General features: G+C 37.7%; 2 protein-coding genes across 6 annotated transcripts; one reads left to right on the top strand and one right to left on the bottom strand.

Moving 5' to 3' along the window:
* Nucleotides 1-277: 277 nt before the first annotated feature.
* LOC113673657 (histamine H2 receptor) lies at nt 278-11,489 on the bottom strand. Of its 4 annotated transcripts, none has more exons than XM_089206808.1 (2): nt 11,356-11,489; nt 278-2,174 (listed from the first exon to the last, which is right to left on the bottom strand). In XM_089206808.1, the coding sequence occupies exon 2, from the start codon at nt 2,060-2,062 to the stop codon at nt 1,079-1,081; it is 984 nt and encodes a 327-aa protein (XP_089062934.1). In that variant the 5' UTR covers nt 2,063-2,174; nt 11,356-11,489; the 3' UTR covers nt 278-1,078. The 4 variants fall into 4 exon arrangements, with proteins under 4 accessions (XP_089062934.1, XP_089062935.1, XP_027045877.2 ...); XM_089206809.1 differs by lacking the exon at nt 11,356-11,489 and adding an exon at nt 10,322-10,836; XM_027190076.2 differs by lacking the exon at nt 11,356-11,489 and adding an exon at nt 7,903-8,703.
* A 2,146-nt stretch (nt 11,490-13,635) lies between these two features.
* LOC113673298 (beta-lactamase-like protein 1) lies at nt 13,636-16,598 on the top strand. 2 transcript variants are annotated; one of them, XM_089206798.1, is made up of 2 exons: nt 13,636-15,439; nt 15,573-16,598. In XM_089206798.1, exons 1-2 carry the CDS (start codon nt 14,128-14,130, stop codon nt 15,677-15,679), a joined length of 1,419 nt encoding a protein of 472 aa, XP_089062924.1. In that variant the 5' UTR covers nt 13,636-14,127; the 3' UTR covers nt 15,680-16,598. The 2 variants fall into 2 exon arrangements, with proteins under 2 accessions (XP_089062924.1, XP_027045488.2); XM_027189687.2 differs by having other exon boundaries at nt 13,636-16,598.
* Nucleotides 16,599-16,877: the final 279 nt, after the last annotated feature.

The raw sequence follows: 16,877 nt of genomic DNA, 5'->3' as shown, positions 1-16,877 counted from the left end.
CAAGTGGATTCTACAACTTCTCTTTTTGACGTGGCAACGTTTTTTTTTTTTTTTTACATCGAAATAGTACGCTGGTCTATCAGAAGTTTAGGCAACCCTGTCTGCCAAATTGGTACCTCTGAAGCTTTGGCACGAGAGAGCGACATTTTTCTTTTATCTTTATTTTTTTTAGCTTTATTTATTTATTCATTTAATATTTTCCGCGTTGGATCTCTGGATCTATGGCATTCATTGCTAATCATACATAATAAGTGAAGAACTTAAAATAACACATATATCTATTTGATAATTTTATTGATTTGCGGCCTTGTTTCCTGGGGGATACGGGCATAATTCAGGTGTTTTGACCATTACTGTACCATCTTATCTACAGATACTCTTATCATGTTGAACTATAGCACATGAAGCCTTCATCTTGAAGCGTTTAATATAAATACATTATTCCATTGTCATTCTTGAACTAGACATTAGACTCCAAGATGCCTAAAAAGACAGGGCCCGGCAGCATATGAAAGCCCCTCTAGAATATTCTTCTCTTGTGACATGAAATATTCATATTCGTGATAGGAACTTTTTCTCTCCATATGTCGCTCGTAATCAGAGGGAAGTATTACGAAGGCCTTTCGAAGCGATAAGTCGCATATAATGCGTCGCTGCAGTAACAAGAAACTTCTGAGTGCAGGCACCTCTACAAATAATAAGTTTTAGATTAAAGCGATTCGTTATAAATCTTACCACAAAATCAAGTTGGTTACCTTTGCTGACTGGTTCTGCGCTTCAAAGCCTGACTAACGTTAAATATGACATTGCTAAACCTTTAGCAAACATTCATTAATCCTAGGTTTCACAAATATATTCATGAAAATGTAAATTTAATAAGAACGAAAAGGAATGGCTATACCCATAGGTTGACGGAATTTCAGGGAAGACGCGGAAGGATAAAATTTGTATAGCTCTCCGCTTCGCATAAATGGAGATAAATAAGAAAACAGAACATGAAATATTGAATTGAAATCGCAAGGAATACAGTCCTTTTATCGGTGTTTGGAGAATGATTATATAAGCTTGTCTTGCATAATTAAACGAACTTTTCTGGTGAGTCATTTTCCTTCCTGCAACAGAAAAGTTTCCTGACGATGTATTTAGCCTTCTTTTTCAAGTCGTATTTCCTCAAAGTGTATGTCAACGGATTGAACACGGATGTACAAATCCTTAAGTAATAAATAATGATAACCACTTGCTTCGGCAACTGACCCTGATGATTCTGTTGCAAGATTTCTAAAATGAAATATGGTAGCCAGAAAATAACGTAAAGTGTCAGTAGTAATACGCAAGTCAATACAGCCCTTCGGCGTCTTCGTTGGAGTTTCTTCTCGCGTTTTACGAATTCCGTCGGTAAATTTTCCCGCGCGATTCTCTGGCATTGTCTCCGCAGCAATGACAGCATGTGGACGTCAAGAACTATCATCACAATCAGAGGAACGAGGAAGAACATAACAATATTGAACAGGAATAGAATGGTTTCTTTCTGACGCATAGGGGCCAAGTCTTCTTCAGCTGTCTGCACATTGATATTCCACGTCCACCAAAGACGAATCAAAGAGCTAAGGCTAAGAAACCAGGTCAACCCGAGCACAGTCAGGACTCTACCACGACGAACAATTTCGCAGTAACGTAGTGCCCACATGATGTATATGTAACGATCACAAGTCATTACGGTGATGTGAAGCACGGTAGACAGGGCCATAAATGTGAAAAAGGTGTAGGAACTTACGCAGATGGAAGATATTAGTGTGGAACTGCATGCCACGAGCAGTGGAATACCAACCAAACCCACCAGGAAGTCTGACACGGCTAAACTGGCCAGGATGATATTACTTGAGGTTCTTAGCGAGGAGTAGTAGCTGATAAGGATGATGACACCGCTGTTTATCACCAGGATCAATACCATGATCACAATTGCAGGAATTGTATCGAGAGGAATGCCATAATCTTGGTTCCCAGAACCTATATTTTCACCAAAGTCAGTCATATTTTCGCCCTTTTCCGTCTGATAGCTCATGATTTTCCAATTTGCAAAGCTACGTTTAATCCTCTTCTTCTGATTAACTTTTCTTTGAAATCGCTGATTGGTGCCAAAGCGAAAAGATCGATCTGAGTATGGTTTTTCTTCTCTGGTGGTAAATAAAAAATAAAAATTTCACTTAAAATTTTTTTTATCTAGAGTTAAAGGCGCAATGTTAAATCAAAATGGTTTGTCGCCGGAAGGTCGAGCCAGCTTATTGCCGGGAATAACGAAAAGAAAGGTTTTTCATAAATCCAACTAGTATTCCCGACGTTTGATAGTTTTCTGCCCATCGACAAATTATAAACAGTTATCAAAAACTTTGCACATTTTCTTCAATGGCAATGCTTGCTCACCAATAGATTTCAAAATTTTTATCACAAGTTTAACACGTTTCCATCAGACCACAAAGGCTGCAAATCTCTCAGAAATTCCTGCCAACCCCATAACCCCTTCGAATGACTTGCATCTAATTTCTCCTTATAATGTAACTCCAGAATCAAGCATTAAGGTCACGAGAATAAAGGAAATGATCACCAAGTAAAGACTTGCCATCTCTCTTATTCTATTTACAAATTGACGCCATCGACATTGCTTAGATCCTCGCACGACGTGTGTCATACTGATGAACTTCGTACTAGACCTCGTTCACCGTAGAGTCTCTGTGGCACAGTGGAAGAGCCTTAGAGCGAGGAATCTGAAGGTCTGAGGTTCGATTCTTCATGGGGATTCAGAATTTTGTCTTTGTCGCACCCTCGGGACAGGACGAAAAACATCTTTCTCTATTTCTCTGCCAAGCTCAAAACTGACCATCTCTCCTAGTCTATTTACAAGCTCTCGATTGTTATACAAATCTCGTCGTCAGCATCGTAGGAAATGTATAGAGAACAGTATAGAAAATATGCATTCTAATGTTAGGGTGTAAAGGGTTGTAGAGGTGTTTCAAAATTCATGCCTTACATCAAATTTCATACAATGAACACAAGTTTTGCAAATTTCCAAGAGAACCTTACAGGCGGCAAATTGTTGAGATTTCAAGAAAGGACGTTTGCAAAATCCTTGCCATAAATCTGAAGCTATTGACACAAATTTTGCACGATTCTCAAAAAGTGTAGGTACAGCAGATGTTCAAAACTTCCTTCGAAAAAGATGAGAAAAACCTTCAATACCAAAAACTATTATCACAAATTTCACATAGGAACAGTAGAAGGTGTTGTTATTTCTTTGCTCATTAACAAATATGAACTTATTGCCAAATTTTGCAAATTTATTAAAAAATGTAAATACAGCAAATCAGTATTCAGATCTTCCTCGCTCATCAGGAAATCTATTTTAATTCAGGCTCAAATTGATCAAAACTTCCTAAGAGTTTCATGCCCATAATCAAATTTTTTAACTATAAACGCAAATTTTCCACATTTCTCCCGGACCAGAAAGTTTCTAGATTTCTGTTCCAAAATGCGGTGTTATTATTAAGTTGTTTACCCCTTTTGAAAGAGCTCGCCATGCTCAAAATTTTATTTTCACATTTAGACATATTTTCTGTCTGGCGAATGTGTTTTTAAAAGAAATAACACATGGGAGGTGTGTAAATGGTTGACAAATTAATTTCGAAACTGTGCTTCACGTCTAGGCTTCGAAAATTTACATGAAAATCAAACTTAAGATTCAAAGCTGTATTCGGCGAGACGAATCTCCAAACAAAAATTGCAAATCCTTTTAAGGGATATCATTGAAGTGTGTCTACACTCAAACACTACAATTACGCCTATCATTTGAAATTACACTTTGTTTCGTTCACTTCAACTACTTATTATTTTCAAGAACAGCCTTAGGTACGTATATTTCCTGTGATATCGCCATACATTAGCATCCTGCCGCGCCACAGGCTGTTTCTCTAGTGTGGCAATTCAAATGAAATCTTTTGATCAGTTTCAGCACTATCTTTTCATCACAATTGCCGGTGCCAAATCCTTCCTCGTGGGAAGCCTCATTTCCGAAATTTAAATAGCTTCACCTGGTCTCAATTAGTCTTTTTTTCTCTCTTATTCAGCTCTCTAGTGAAGAAATCGAGCTCTCTGCGGATTAGATACTTCCTGATATTTTTCTCCTTCAAGCTAAATTACCTCTCCATTTTAGCTACCATTAAAATGAGTTATTCTGATTATTCTACCTCCACACTTAGAAATGTGGTGTCTATCTGTATTTCACAGTTCCTCCTATGTCCCTCTTTTTCGAAACTAGAGTGCACTTATTTCTCTTGCATGCGCCTGATTTTTTGTCGGCCATTTTGCAATATTCTTGGTAAACGGCGATAAAACGTGTTTGCTATTCTCTAGCCTTGGTTGAGTATTCAAGCCCATTTTAAGAAATATCTATAACATCATTGTATTCGTTTTCAAAGCGAAAATTAAATTCCTCTTTATTTCAGTTCAGAACAGGTGCTTGCAAAACCGATTATCACTCGATCTTTTAATCATTCCGGATTTTAAAACGAAAAAACCTTCACTAAATGCGTTGAAAACGTTTCACGCAAACAAACACGTTTGGATGTAGTCTAAGAAAAATGGACTACTCTCCACTCGGGTAAAAGGCATTTCTTGCAAACAGAACGATTGACTAAAGAGGTCAGATATAGGGAATGTTTCTTAAATCCTCCACCCAATTTATATTCAACTGTTAACTGTTAGTCGTATTCTCAACAAGATACTGTGATAGTCATCTCTGTTTTTTAAGTACATGTACAGAAAGAAAATTTTGAATCCATTGCATTAACTTAGAGAGGAAAATTGCTGATTCACTTTTTTGTTTTCCCACGACATTGAGTTATTATTTGGGAATCACGGCTACGAAACGTTTCCTCTTTTAAGAAAATAGCGTATAGCATTTTGGCTTGTGTCATGAATGTTGTGGATGCAAATGTCGCAAATTAACCATTTGCGTTACTCTTCTGCAGCCTCCCTCAAAATACCACCTAGTTTTTGACATTTTAACTTAATCTTTTTCATAATCACTCAAAATGCTCAAGTAAATTCCGTTGGTATGACTTGAAGTTTTCACACAAGCGCCGTCTAGCGGTAAAATGTCGCTCATTCGAACTGAACTAAGGTAACAAAAAATATTTGGAGATAAAGGGAATTTTGAGTCAGCTGGTAATTCTTAATGACTGAAAATTCTTCTGAAGTAAAATTGCATAGTTCGCTAAGTATCAATAAAGGCCCCAGAGCTAACGTGGTTCTACTATTGCCGGTGTTTCAGGAACCTTTTAAACTCTGACCCACCTGAGCAAAACCAATGTGCGCCAAAAATCTTCCAGAAGCTCTGGCTGTAGCGGTCAGCTCCGAATGTTGCCAGCCTCGTTTTACAAACCGTTAATAAAAATCCCACGATATTTTACCTGTAATTTATCTCAATTATGCCCTCTTATTTGAGAGGCTGTCGGTTGCTTTGATGTACATGTAGGAGATAAAACTGATTGCCGCACATTAAGGATGATCAGTTCACTGTTAAGAATAAGAAAATAGAATACACATAGAAGCTTAATTGCAGATATTATTTCCCAGAGGAGGTTAAAAAGAAGGCCAAATAGGAATAAATGGCATTGTGGAGAGTATCCAAATAGTTCATTTTTATGTCGGAAACTTAATCTGATTTATTCCCTTGGAATGATCGCGATGAAATCTGAGGTAGAAAGTGGCAACTGTCGAAGTCCAGGACTGCTTCGAGAAGCAGACCGTTGTTTATATCAGAAATTAATACGTATTGAGATTTGTCATTTTTCATTTTTTCCAACAACATTGTTCTGCAATTAGGCTGCTTTATGTCGGAAGCGAAGCTTCAGACAACACTGCCCATAATGAGAGAAGGCGTCTTGCGAGTATTTAGTGTTATTGCATACTTAATGCTGCATTTAATTTTGTTCCTGATTGGACCATAACGAAGCCATAAGTTGGTTTCACAGAGCAGTTAGGAATTCCACTCGCTCGAAATCGTAAGCATTTTAAGTTAGATGAAAGGTCAGTTTCTAAAATATTACGAAATTTTATAGTTCTTGCAATTAAGCGATCCATATCGAAGATTTTCCTCGCAGCCAAGAGTACTCGGATTGATTTGCTTCTGGCAGGCGACCAAAGCGCACTAGAAAATGAGTTTTGGAAGATATGTCAAACAAGAAACCTTATCCAATCTAGTTGAAGAAAACGCCAAATTATTACGTCGACCTTATCAACTGGATCACTTCAGTCGACTTGGTCGAATAATCACTGACGATTTAGAAAAAATTTTCCTCACTAACTTCTTGTGAGGTGAATGATGGCGAGCAATCATTAATGAAACACACGACAACACCACAGTTTTCTTGCTTTAGGATCAGTCTCCAAAGCCTATAAAAGAACATTTCCCAGCTTAAAATCTCGTACACCATTTCGTGATATCTTCAAGGCCTTGGACAGATGAAGCAAAATCTTTTTTTTCCTTCTTATTATAGATGGAAATTGCATGACCTTGAATCAGAACTCAATCAATTTTCTTATTGTGACGTACCCTACCTCTGCTCTCAGTCGGTTCAAATTTTCACTGCCAAATTTAGAAGTTAACGGAAGAACTGATTACTAAGCGAAAGACATGTAAACAAAGAAACGAAATAATGATCTAAAGCATGACGAGATAGTTGTATATGTATACGACATACGTAACGAACGAACGATAAAAAAGAACGACCGAACAGAAGAACAAGGGAACGAACGCACTAACGAACCTTGATCAAGCAAAAGAAGACATCACGAATTCTTTGATTTTTCTTCTACTCCCCCCCCCCCTCCGTTCCTTTCCAGTGCAGCCGCTTGTTCCCATGATTAATTCCATCTCGAAGAAGTACTCTTAGAGCAAATGTTGTTATAATTATTGTTTGAATAAAACTCCATGTCAGTTTTTTCTCCAGGAGACTGGCACTTAGCCTCTTTGACTTCATCATTTTTTGTAGAAAATAAATCAATTTTTTCTCTACTTTTGAAACAAGGGTATTTCTATACATTTACTACTTTTTCTACTTTTTGAATGCGTCCATGCGAAAAAAAGAGAAAGACTGGATCGACAAAACAGTTCTCACAATGGCCTTCACCAGCCATTTTCATCAGCTATCTTCAAGCCGAGTCGACGCAAAGATAAAACCCAATTAAAGCTGCGTTTCCGCACAACTGTTTTCTGTGGATTGTCCTGGATTAAATATCTTTTTTTCTGTTGAGAAAAACGAAATTAGCCTATGCTAATTTTATTCGAAATGTCGCTGTACAGTTGGTAATTGAAAAAGGAAGACTTGCTTTTCGTGCCCGCACACGAGTGCCTCTCTTGCCGAACAACAAAAAATAAACAAACACATACACATACAAAATAAGAAAACAAACACTTATACAAATTCCGACTCGAAGTGGTGGCCAGTAGTAAAAATCTGAGACTAGACGGATGCTGATACCCCTGTTTGAAAATCCTACACCAAGAATAAATAACCTTAGTTCTACAAATTTGATTCACTCTGATTGTTATAAGGTACGATGAATGGCATAAAAAATTTTGCTTTAGTGCTGTGATGCTTTCCTTTGCGTTCGTGTGTTTGTGATGGATTAGCTTCGAAGGCTGTATGTGTGTCCAAATCCCAGACAACGACAAATTTGAAATAAGTGCGAGACTTTGAGATTAAAAAATTTCGGACGATATTTCGAGATCGGATATACAAATCTGCGAGAGCCGCAATCATGTGGCAGTCGCCACACTCCTCTTTTAGTTGTTGTCACAAAACCGTTTTGACATAGCACATTTTTGAAAAATGAAATACAACTAACCTTTTTCAGTCAAGTCTGACAGATGTCACCGAATCACATGTGTCATCTAGGGAAAGTTACAAGGCCTGTTTTTACCTTCAAAGGCCCAAGAGAGTTCGTGCTTTTTGTCATAATCCCTTCGTTCTATACAAAACAAGTTTTAAATGACCGCCGCGGGTTCGTCTTCAGAAAAAAAACATCGCCCACGTAGTGTGTCATCAAACAGGACATAGACGCCAAAATCAATAAAACATTCAAGAGTTACGATTCTTCACGTTCACAAAGGCAATATAGTCGCTGACGTCAGGAGGTTGATGCAGCTTACTTCATTTCTTTCAACCAATCAAAGCTATGCAATGATAGTAGACTCATTGAACCATGATCATACAAAGCCGACAATCCCAAAGAAGCTTTTAATTGTCTTTCAGCTTGTACTTTCTGTTTGACGCAGGTATTTTAATGCAGTAAATGAAATCCGTGTCAAAACGGATCTAGAAATGGGCGATGAAAATTACTTTTGTGCTCGTGCAAATACATGCAATTTATTAACAAGATTTTCGCTAGAAATCCAGTTTAAACGAAATCAGTTAAAACTGCGTTTAGAGATCTCGTGCGCCATGGCCAGGCCCTAATCTACAGTTTCGTAAAACGAAGACAATTTTAGATGTTTGTTTTTGATAAGAAAAAGCTTCTTTTTGTGGTAGCACAATTACGATTTGTACTCGTCTAATCCGTTTCCAAAGAGGTTGCACGTGTGGAAAAAAAGGTTGTCGTACATGATTTGCATACTATCATATACTGATATACATTATTCATCAGGAAAAAAACTCCATCCTCTTCAGAAGCAAAGAAACTAACATAAGTATTATGTTCTTCATACTGTTGTCCTCATATTTACTTAGGTACTGACAAGGAGAATTTGTTTAACAATAAAAAGCTTCTAACTTGGTGATCATTTCCTTTTCTCTCATGAACTAAATTTATGCTTCAGGGATAATATTGCAAAGGGGAAATAAATGCTGGTCACTTTAAGGGATCAAAAGGTCAAAACAGTGTGAGTTTGCCTTGACAGAGAACATGAACTCAACCGAATGACACTTCAATAGATTTCTACTGATTTATGAGGAAAGAGGGACACCCTAGTATATTTTTGCTAGATGCAAGCTGTTATCAGGTAGAAGTAGTTATCTTGATCTAAAACCAAATTCTCGTAACTAATTTACTTGGAAGTTGAAGCAGGTACAGGGGAGAATCGACAGTCAGATCTTTGGAGCCAAAGGATTAAAAATGACCTGTATTCAAAAGTAGTGACTACGCGAAATGACTGCGCAATTTGTTCATTGAGTCGACTGCCTTATTTCCGTCTGGAGTACAGCCAAAGAAATTAAAACTTTTTTTTTTTCAATGCAAGAAAGTTTTCATTGCTAGTTTATACAATACCCGCTGATTCCTCCCGCAGACAAAGATAGAACAGACGATTCCTTCCCAAAAATAATGCAAACTGATCATCCTGCGGATGTTATTCAAGCAAACGAAATGTTGTGACAGTATGGCGACGAAAAAAAATAAGAACTTTGGAGAATGATGCGAGGAGACAACATAACTGTTTGCACCAGAAAACCAAAAACAAAATCGAAGTGGGCGTATTATTACAAAACTTTTCCGCTACGAAGAAAAACATAAAACCTCCACGATGTCTTTCATTTTCAATACTGATTCCATTCAAGACGAAATAGGTACAAACGTCATTATGTAAAGATTTGTTTTGGAACATCAGCAGACATTAACTTAGGAGGCTTCGACGTGGGAAAAGAAACTGGTGAGCATTGTCTACTTCATCAAATATTGATTAAAGAAAAAAAGAAGACGCAATGTACTTTTCAGCTGGGTTATCAATTATTTAAGATCTTCATATTATCCTGAGAGTAGATTTTATGGGAATTGCCCTCAAAAAAGTGAAATTTCTCCACAAAGTTCTCCCGTTTGAAAATTAAATTCATGTAGATTCTCCCTAAAGTGAAACGCTTCACAGTACCGAAAATTTCGAAAAAAAAGTCCTACTAATTCTAAGGGTTAGTCATTCAAATAAATGAAGGTGAGTATCGAGCAAAACCAATTAATATGACTCCCAACCTTCACGATTACCTTATCAAAAGGTTTTGTGGTAGACAAAAAGTCTAACATTCAAATTATAATAATAATAATAATACTTCTTCCTTGCTGGGTTAAACTGAAAAGACACTAAAAAGTTTTTGAGGCAATTTCATTTCATCCAAAGGTGTAAATCGTAATTGATGGCTCTTGATTCTCTTTCCTAACAATAAATGATTTGCGATCTATTAAGCAAGGAATCATAAGTAATATGTGTTCCGCTAGAAAAAATAAACCAAACTCTCTACCCGCCTAACTTTAGTTCGATCTCTAATTATCTTAAACCAACCTTTCGTCCTGCAAATTGTTCGAGAACCGTACGACAACTAAAGATAGTACAGGCCAGTCTTTCCCAGCTGTTAATGTTTTTTCCAAGGTCGACCACAACGTCTTGTTAAATGTATAGATGTGGTTTCATAACTCTTCTCGACCAGCCTCCGTTAAAACTCCTTCCAGTTTTGAAACATGTATATCGTATATTGTACGCAATAGTGCTTAATTGAAATTTTGGAAAAAAAAATTATCCGAAAAGTAAATATTAGAAAAGCAATTAGCCTTGTATTGTTTTCTTCGATTTATGTAGGACTCAAAATTGAACACGTCCAAAATCCGTTCACAAAATTTTTTTTAAAATCGATCTTGAGTGAGCAAATATGATGGTTTGTTAATAGGCTTAGTTTTCATCCCTTTCTTTTTTTACTCTCCTTTATGATCTGATTTCGAATCATCTAATCTTGTTAAAGTGGACACAAAACTGACGCACGTACAGAGGTACACGCTTGTTAAATGTAATTTAGACTTCTGTGTAAGTTCTCATTGTTCACGGAATAACGAACTAAATTGTTGTTCGTTGCTAGTCCTGCAAAATGCAATTTCGTACGGAAGATATTTCGATCTGTTAATGAAGTTGACCACACCGATTGTGCGCTGAAACATCATTACAAAAGCGAGGAAATATCTACAAGTTTTAAGGATATGTCTCTTATAGAAATGGATGATTTAGCAGAACTGATGCAAGATGCTCGTCTTGTAGGAATTGTTACATAACTCACCATAGCGTTCTCTGAAATTTCATATTAAAGCAATCGACAGTTAAATCTACGAAAGTCTGAGGTTTAAATCTTCGTGGAAATGTTTTGATTGTCTAGCACTTGAGCTAACGCTTGGCCATGATCGTCATACGACGGCGGGGTGTCAAGTCTCCATCTTTCTCACTATAGTTTCAAGTTTAGTGTCGTTCACAGAGTTGAACTTACCCATTACCTTTCACAAGACCAGGTTAATTCCCTTACGAATGATCCCCGCAACCAAAAATCTACTCACCGTTATACAGAGTTTCACCTTCTATTAAACTCCACTGATATGAAATTCTAAGCCTTGACTAGCCTCAGGTATCATCAGAAATCCTTCGATTTATTTGGCTCTCTTCTAAAGGGTTTCAGCTCATATTTATCCGAGCTAATTACTAATGTATTCAACTTTGCTTTTAATTTCCAGAAACAAAGCTCTAGTCTCTGACAAGGTGATAAATAATTTAGGAACCGGTTTGCTGTAGTTTCAGATGTGTTCTTTTGTACTTAGCGGACATATTTTTTAATCGAGTTGACACTGTACTGACCAATGAAAAGAAGATATTAAAAACATAAATTTATTCATCTAGACAGTTGATGTTATTTCGCCGCTAATAAGATCACGGAATATCCAATGGAAAATTTCAAAAATGGGGCAAATAGAAACGAAGACAGTTAAAATTGTACTGATAAGACTAGTTACATGTGATATTACAACGGGGTATTTCAAACTGGATATAAGAAATTTTTTGTTTTCATTTTGCGATTATCCGAAATTAATACATTTTCCTTTCTTTTGCCCCTAGTTATCCCCAAACATTTTTTATCTCAATTAAAAGTGGTTACTGCGCTATGTAACTCAAAAAAAACATTTATGTCCCTCAGTTCGTGAACAATTGATATTTAGCTAAAAAGATTTCTTTAGTCCAAAATCAAAGACTCAGGTAATGAAAAAAAAAAAGTCTTATTGCAAATTATTAGTTGAAACATGGAACATCACAAAATCTGCCAGTCACATATGCCAAATTAATTACAGAAATTTAGAGTAACAGCAAAACTCTTGAAAACGTACGTAAGTTTTTTTTATCGATAGCTTAGAGTGACAAAAAGGGCTGATTCTGGGTATAACGCTATGTTATTTTTGTTTTTTCTTGTTCTTGGTTTGAGACCAAGTTAAGTTTATGGCACCAATTTCATTAGGTTGGCTCAATATTACTCTGCTTTTGTCTGTCACCAGACAGAAATAGAAAAATTCAATGGGCCGGTTACTGGTTAGTGTGCGTCAAGCTTGCAGGGAAAATAAACCAAATAGGGGGCTCGTAACTCTAAATAAACAACGAAATTATATTTCAAGTCTCGATGTAGTGACTATAATCCAAACTATTAATAGAACAAAATAACGTTGTGCTTCATTTCTTAGTTCATAATAACTGAAGATTGGCGGAAACTTTTATCCATAATCCATTTATCCGCCGCCACGGTTTCATCAGTTGTTACCGAAACCTTCTGGTTAAACTTATTCAGCTTATTAAATGTTAGCGAGTAATTTGAGCAGGTTGTATGGAACTGACCTAAGTTTTCTTAGCTACAAAATCATTTCCCTCCGAAAGACCTCTTCAAGTGACTTTAACCAACTATTTCTTCTCGTCAAAGCGAAAAGTCAAAGCACAGAATTCCAAAGTTATTTTCATGATAAGACAGACGGATTAGAATTGTTATTTCCAATAGGAATTGTTACCTCCGTCATTTCAACCGTTAAAACTTATCGTTCAAATAAATTTCAGCTTTTAAGAGATCCTCGCAGCTAAGAACACTACTGAACTAGTAGTTGAAAATAGGACCTGGAAAAAAAATTCAGACCGGTACGGGATTTGAACCCATGACCTCTGCGATACCGGTGCAGCGCTCTACCAACTGAGCTAACAAGCCACCTGGGAACAAGTTAAAATGTTGAGTCCAAATAAAACATCCAAGAAATGAATAATGATTTTAGATATATGAAATTCATATATTTTCACTGCGGTGAAGAAACGAATTTAAGAGATCCTCGCAGCTAAGAACACTACTAAACTAGTAGTTGAAAATAGGACCTGAAAAAAATTCAGGCCCGTACAGAGGTCATGGGTTCAAATCCTATACGGGCCTGAATTTTTTCAGGTCCTATTTTTAACTACTAGGTTAGCTTTTTCATAGCTTGAAAGCTTGCAAGGTGAATTTTTAGCGCTCTGCCCTCTACCCTTCAAATAAAACCAGCTTCGAATAACCTTGGAAATTTGCTTTGAGGTAAGAAACATGAGATATTTTTGTTGGGATAAGGCTTTCGTTTCCACAAATTGATCTTCCACCAAGAACATATTGCAATCACGTCCCACGCGCTGAGTTTTCGATCAATTTTCTCCGTCTTTCGAATTTATCTCTCATTGGAAAATATCCCTAACTGGCTTTGCTACTTCGAGCTTATTGTCCAAGAGAATTTTTCAACATCGTGTAAGAATTTTCTTAAAAGAATATTTTTTACGAACTTTAAAATGCAAACCAGCCATGCATGGCGAATTTAATTATGCTTGTTTACACAACAATTCCCACCTGACATAGTTATCTGGTAAACGTTTGAACTAATCCTTCAGTAGCATGTTGATTAAGATGAACGATTCGATCGATGCCTTGAGCTAACATATTTATTTTTAACCCCAAGCTTTCGCCGATTTCATTACGACATCGTCAGGGAATGTGACTGAGACAAACGTTCAATGATTCAATCGAATCTTCTGTGGTGTATCGTTATTGTGAGGTCTCTCCGAAAAATGTGTGTCGCCTAGTAAACCAAATGCAAAGTCTATATAAAAATGCGTCGGTTTACCATGTTTATCACCACAGGTTCACCTCAAATTCTCCATACTTGTCAGCTGAAAAAAATTATATTGCGTAAAAATATCAAAAGTAATCGCGTGAGACATTAATATTCAGTCATCCAAAACTGACAGTTGACGCGAGACAAGTTCTATTATTCTTTACCTCTTGCAACATGGCAGATGAAACGAATAATCCTTACACTACGTTCTCAGGGGAGAAACTACCTTTCAGAGGCCTGAGACTCTGGAAATTGTTAACTTTACTGTCAAGTCTGGTAGCCATAACTATTGCAGCGGTTTTTGTTTGGTACGTACTCGCACACACAACTGCGGAGAAGGCTGGCGACAAACAAAATGCAAGCACCGATGTTACAATGGCGTGCCCCCAGCTACCTACGTTATTTCCTCTGCCCAAGGAGACTCCAAAGCAAATCACGCAAGTCTTTGAGAAGCTTGAGTCGATTCTTAATGCTACAGTTGACGAGACTTCGTCGCTACCAGCCATTTCTATGAACGTATTCTACCGAGATAAGATACTTTGGAGCGGCCATTACGGAAGCAAGGTGTATAAACAACCGACACTGAAACCAAATGACAGCACTGTTTATCGGATTGGAAGCGTCACCAAGATCTTTGCTGTCCTCTTAGTGTACAAATTGTACGAGGAAGGAAAAATTGTTTCCATTGACGACCCGTTGAGTAAGTACGCTCCTAATTTCTTTATTCACAACCCTTTTACAAATGAAAACATTACGCTACGCGAAATCGCGAGTCAAATGTCTGGATTACCGCGGGAGGCTCCATGTATATATCAGTGCTCAAATACAACGTCACGTGAGCAGCTTGCGTTGCTAAGAAACCGCACGTTAGTTCTTCCTCCTTGGACGGAGCCTTCGTATAGTAACCTTGGTTACGCGTTGCTGGGTAGGCTCCTTACTGAAAACTTACTCAACGAAACATTCGAGAACTGGACAAAAGAAAACATTCTCAAACCCCTTGGAATGGCAAATACTGGCTTTGAAATCACAGAAGAAGTGGAGAAAAACATGGCGTTCCCTTATCTACACGATGGAAAGCGAATGAAGTTTATGAACTTAGGGTGGATCAACCCGGCAGGGGCGATGTACTCTACCATTGAGGATCTCGCTAAGTTAGGAATGATGTTTGCTCAACCTGAAAAACAGAAACTGTTCAAACCTGCTTCTCTTCGAGAGATGATGACTCCCAAGGACATCACCCCGGACGGAGTGACAGTATGGGGATCCCCTTTTGAAATGTTCTTCAGTGAACATTTCTTGATCCGCACCAAAGGTGGCAACATTGACACTTACAGCGCGTTGCTCACAGTTATTCCTGAGCTGGCTCTCGGGGCAAATATTCTGAGAAGCACCATATATTACGGTCAGCCAATCGGGTTTCAAGCCCCTGTGTCGTTTTATAACCTCCTTGCTCCAAGACTTAACGAAACTCTTTTTGAATTGCAGCGTAAGTCCCACTTTCCTATTTCTCCGGAGCCGTTTATTGGAAAATTTCGCGTAAAGCAAGTTAATCCAGTATTTGGTAACATTATGAACTATAACGTTACCATTACCAGCTACCAAAATTTTTTACTTTCCAGTGTTCTTCCTACACAGTCGACCCTGGAGATCAGGTACATCGGGGAGAATCTGGTTTTCCAAGCTAAATTGCGTATCCCAGGGAATTCTTGTTTTGGGGAGCGCGTAGGAACACTGGCAGATCTATACTATGAGCCACCCGATAAAGAGAAGCTGTCACAGGGTTTCCGAATTCCACAATGGGAGATTCTTGCAAAGCGCCTGAAAGATAGCGGCGAAGATCCAGGCGATGGTAATAGAAAGGAATTTGATTTTTCCAACGACTTTAAGAGTGCTATATAGAATATTAACCGTTCACTCTTGCTGCATGTCTTTAGACTGACGGGTACACTTAGATATACTCTTAGCGAGACGACGCTTTGTGTTTTTCTCCATTTTAATCTCACTGTAAACAATCGGTTTATTCTCTCATAAACAGTTTCTCGCTCTCGCAATTTTTACACGTGGTCAAGTTCATACATGGAAGTAGCTTATGGACGGTCCTCCCCACAAGGGAGGGGTGAGCTGAAATCTGTCGCACAAGCCTATTCACCCCTTGCGCTTGTCGTCTAGATTAATAACACGTCAACTTAATTACTAGCGGTTATTACATAATAAATACTCCTTAGAGTTTTGAAAGAGTGATGATCATCAACTCCAGTACTTTGTTTAGACAGAATACAAAATTCTCAGTTCAGTTAAGAGAATAAACTTTTAGCTCTCGGGAATCATTAGGTCGACAAAAGCTGATAAGCAAAGAGGAACAGAAGATGGCGTTTTTTCATGCTTGACCGATCGATAACAACCGATGAAGTAGTGACATCACCATGTAATTCAGTTTTATACCAAATAACTACCTCTTATTTATAAGGCTGAACTAAGTTGTTAATACTCGTGGGAGATAGATGATTTATAAGCATAAACTAATTTTCAGGCACAAATATTATTTTCTATTTGTTGTCAACGTTATCGCGCGTCATAAAACAGTTATATAGTCATATATAGACTTAGAAAAATAAAAATATTTGTGACGTTTAATTTTCAAAAAAGATCAATCCAACTGGGAGTGCAGTCTATGGAAATCGTCCGAACGGGATGAAATGTGGAAGAAATTAGACGACTTAGGCTCCGTTACCTCGAAACCCACAACCTGCGACAGAGCGTATTCCGATTGTAACTCGTAGGCGTGTTTCTCGAACGTAACTTGACAGCGAACCCGAACTTAATGCAATAGTGTGCATTCCGAAGATAACGCGACGGTGTGAATCCCGAACGTAACGCGACAGTGTGTATTACGCGTGAAAGTGCAGTGTATCCAAATGGCAACG

This window comes from Pocillopora damicornis, chromosome 5, assembly GCF_964200805.1.
Source record: "Pocillopora damicornis chromosome 5, jaPocDami1.2, whole genome shotgun sequence".
In the NCBI taxonomy this organism is placed as follows: domain Eukaryota; kingdom Metazoa; phylum Cnidaria; class Anthozoa; order Scleractinia; family Pocilloporidae; genus Pocillopora; species Pocillopora damicornis.
This window is presented reverse-complemented; position numbering and strand designations above follow the sequence as displayed.

What these genes read in the sequence shown, in the direction of transcription:
- LOC113673657 (XM_089206808.1), bottom strand. Translation starts at nt 2,062, where the DNA reads ATGAGCTATCAGACGGAAAAGGGCGAAAATATGACTGACTTTGGTGAA.
- LOC113673298 (XM_027189687.2), top strand. Translation starts at nt 14,128, where the DNA reads ATGGCAGATGAAACGAATAATCCTTACACTACGTTCTCAGGGGAGAAA.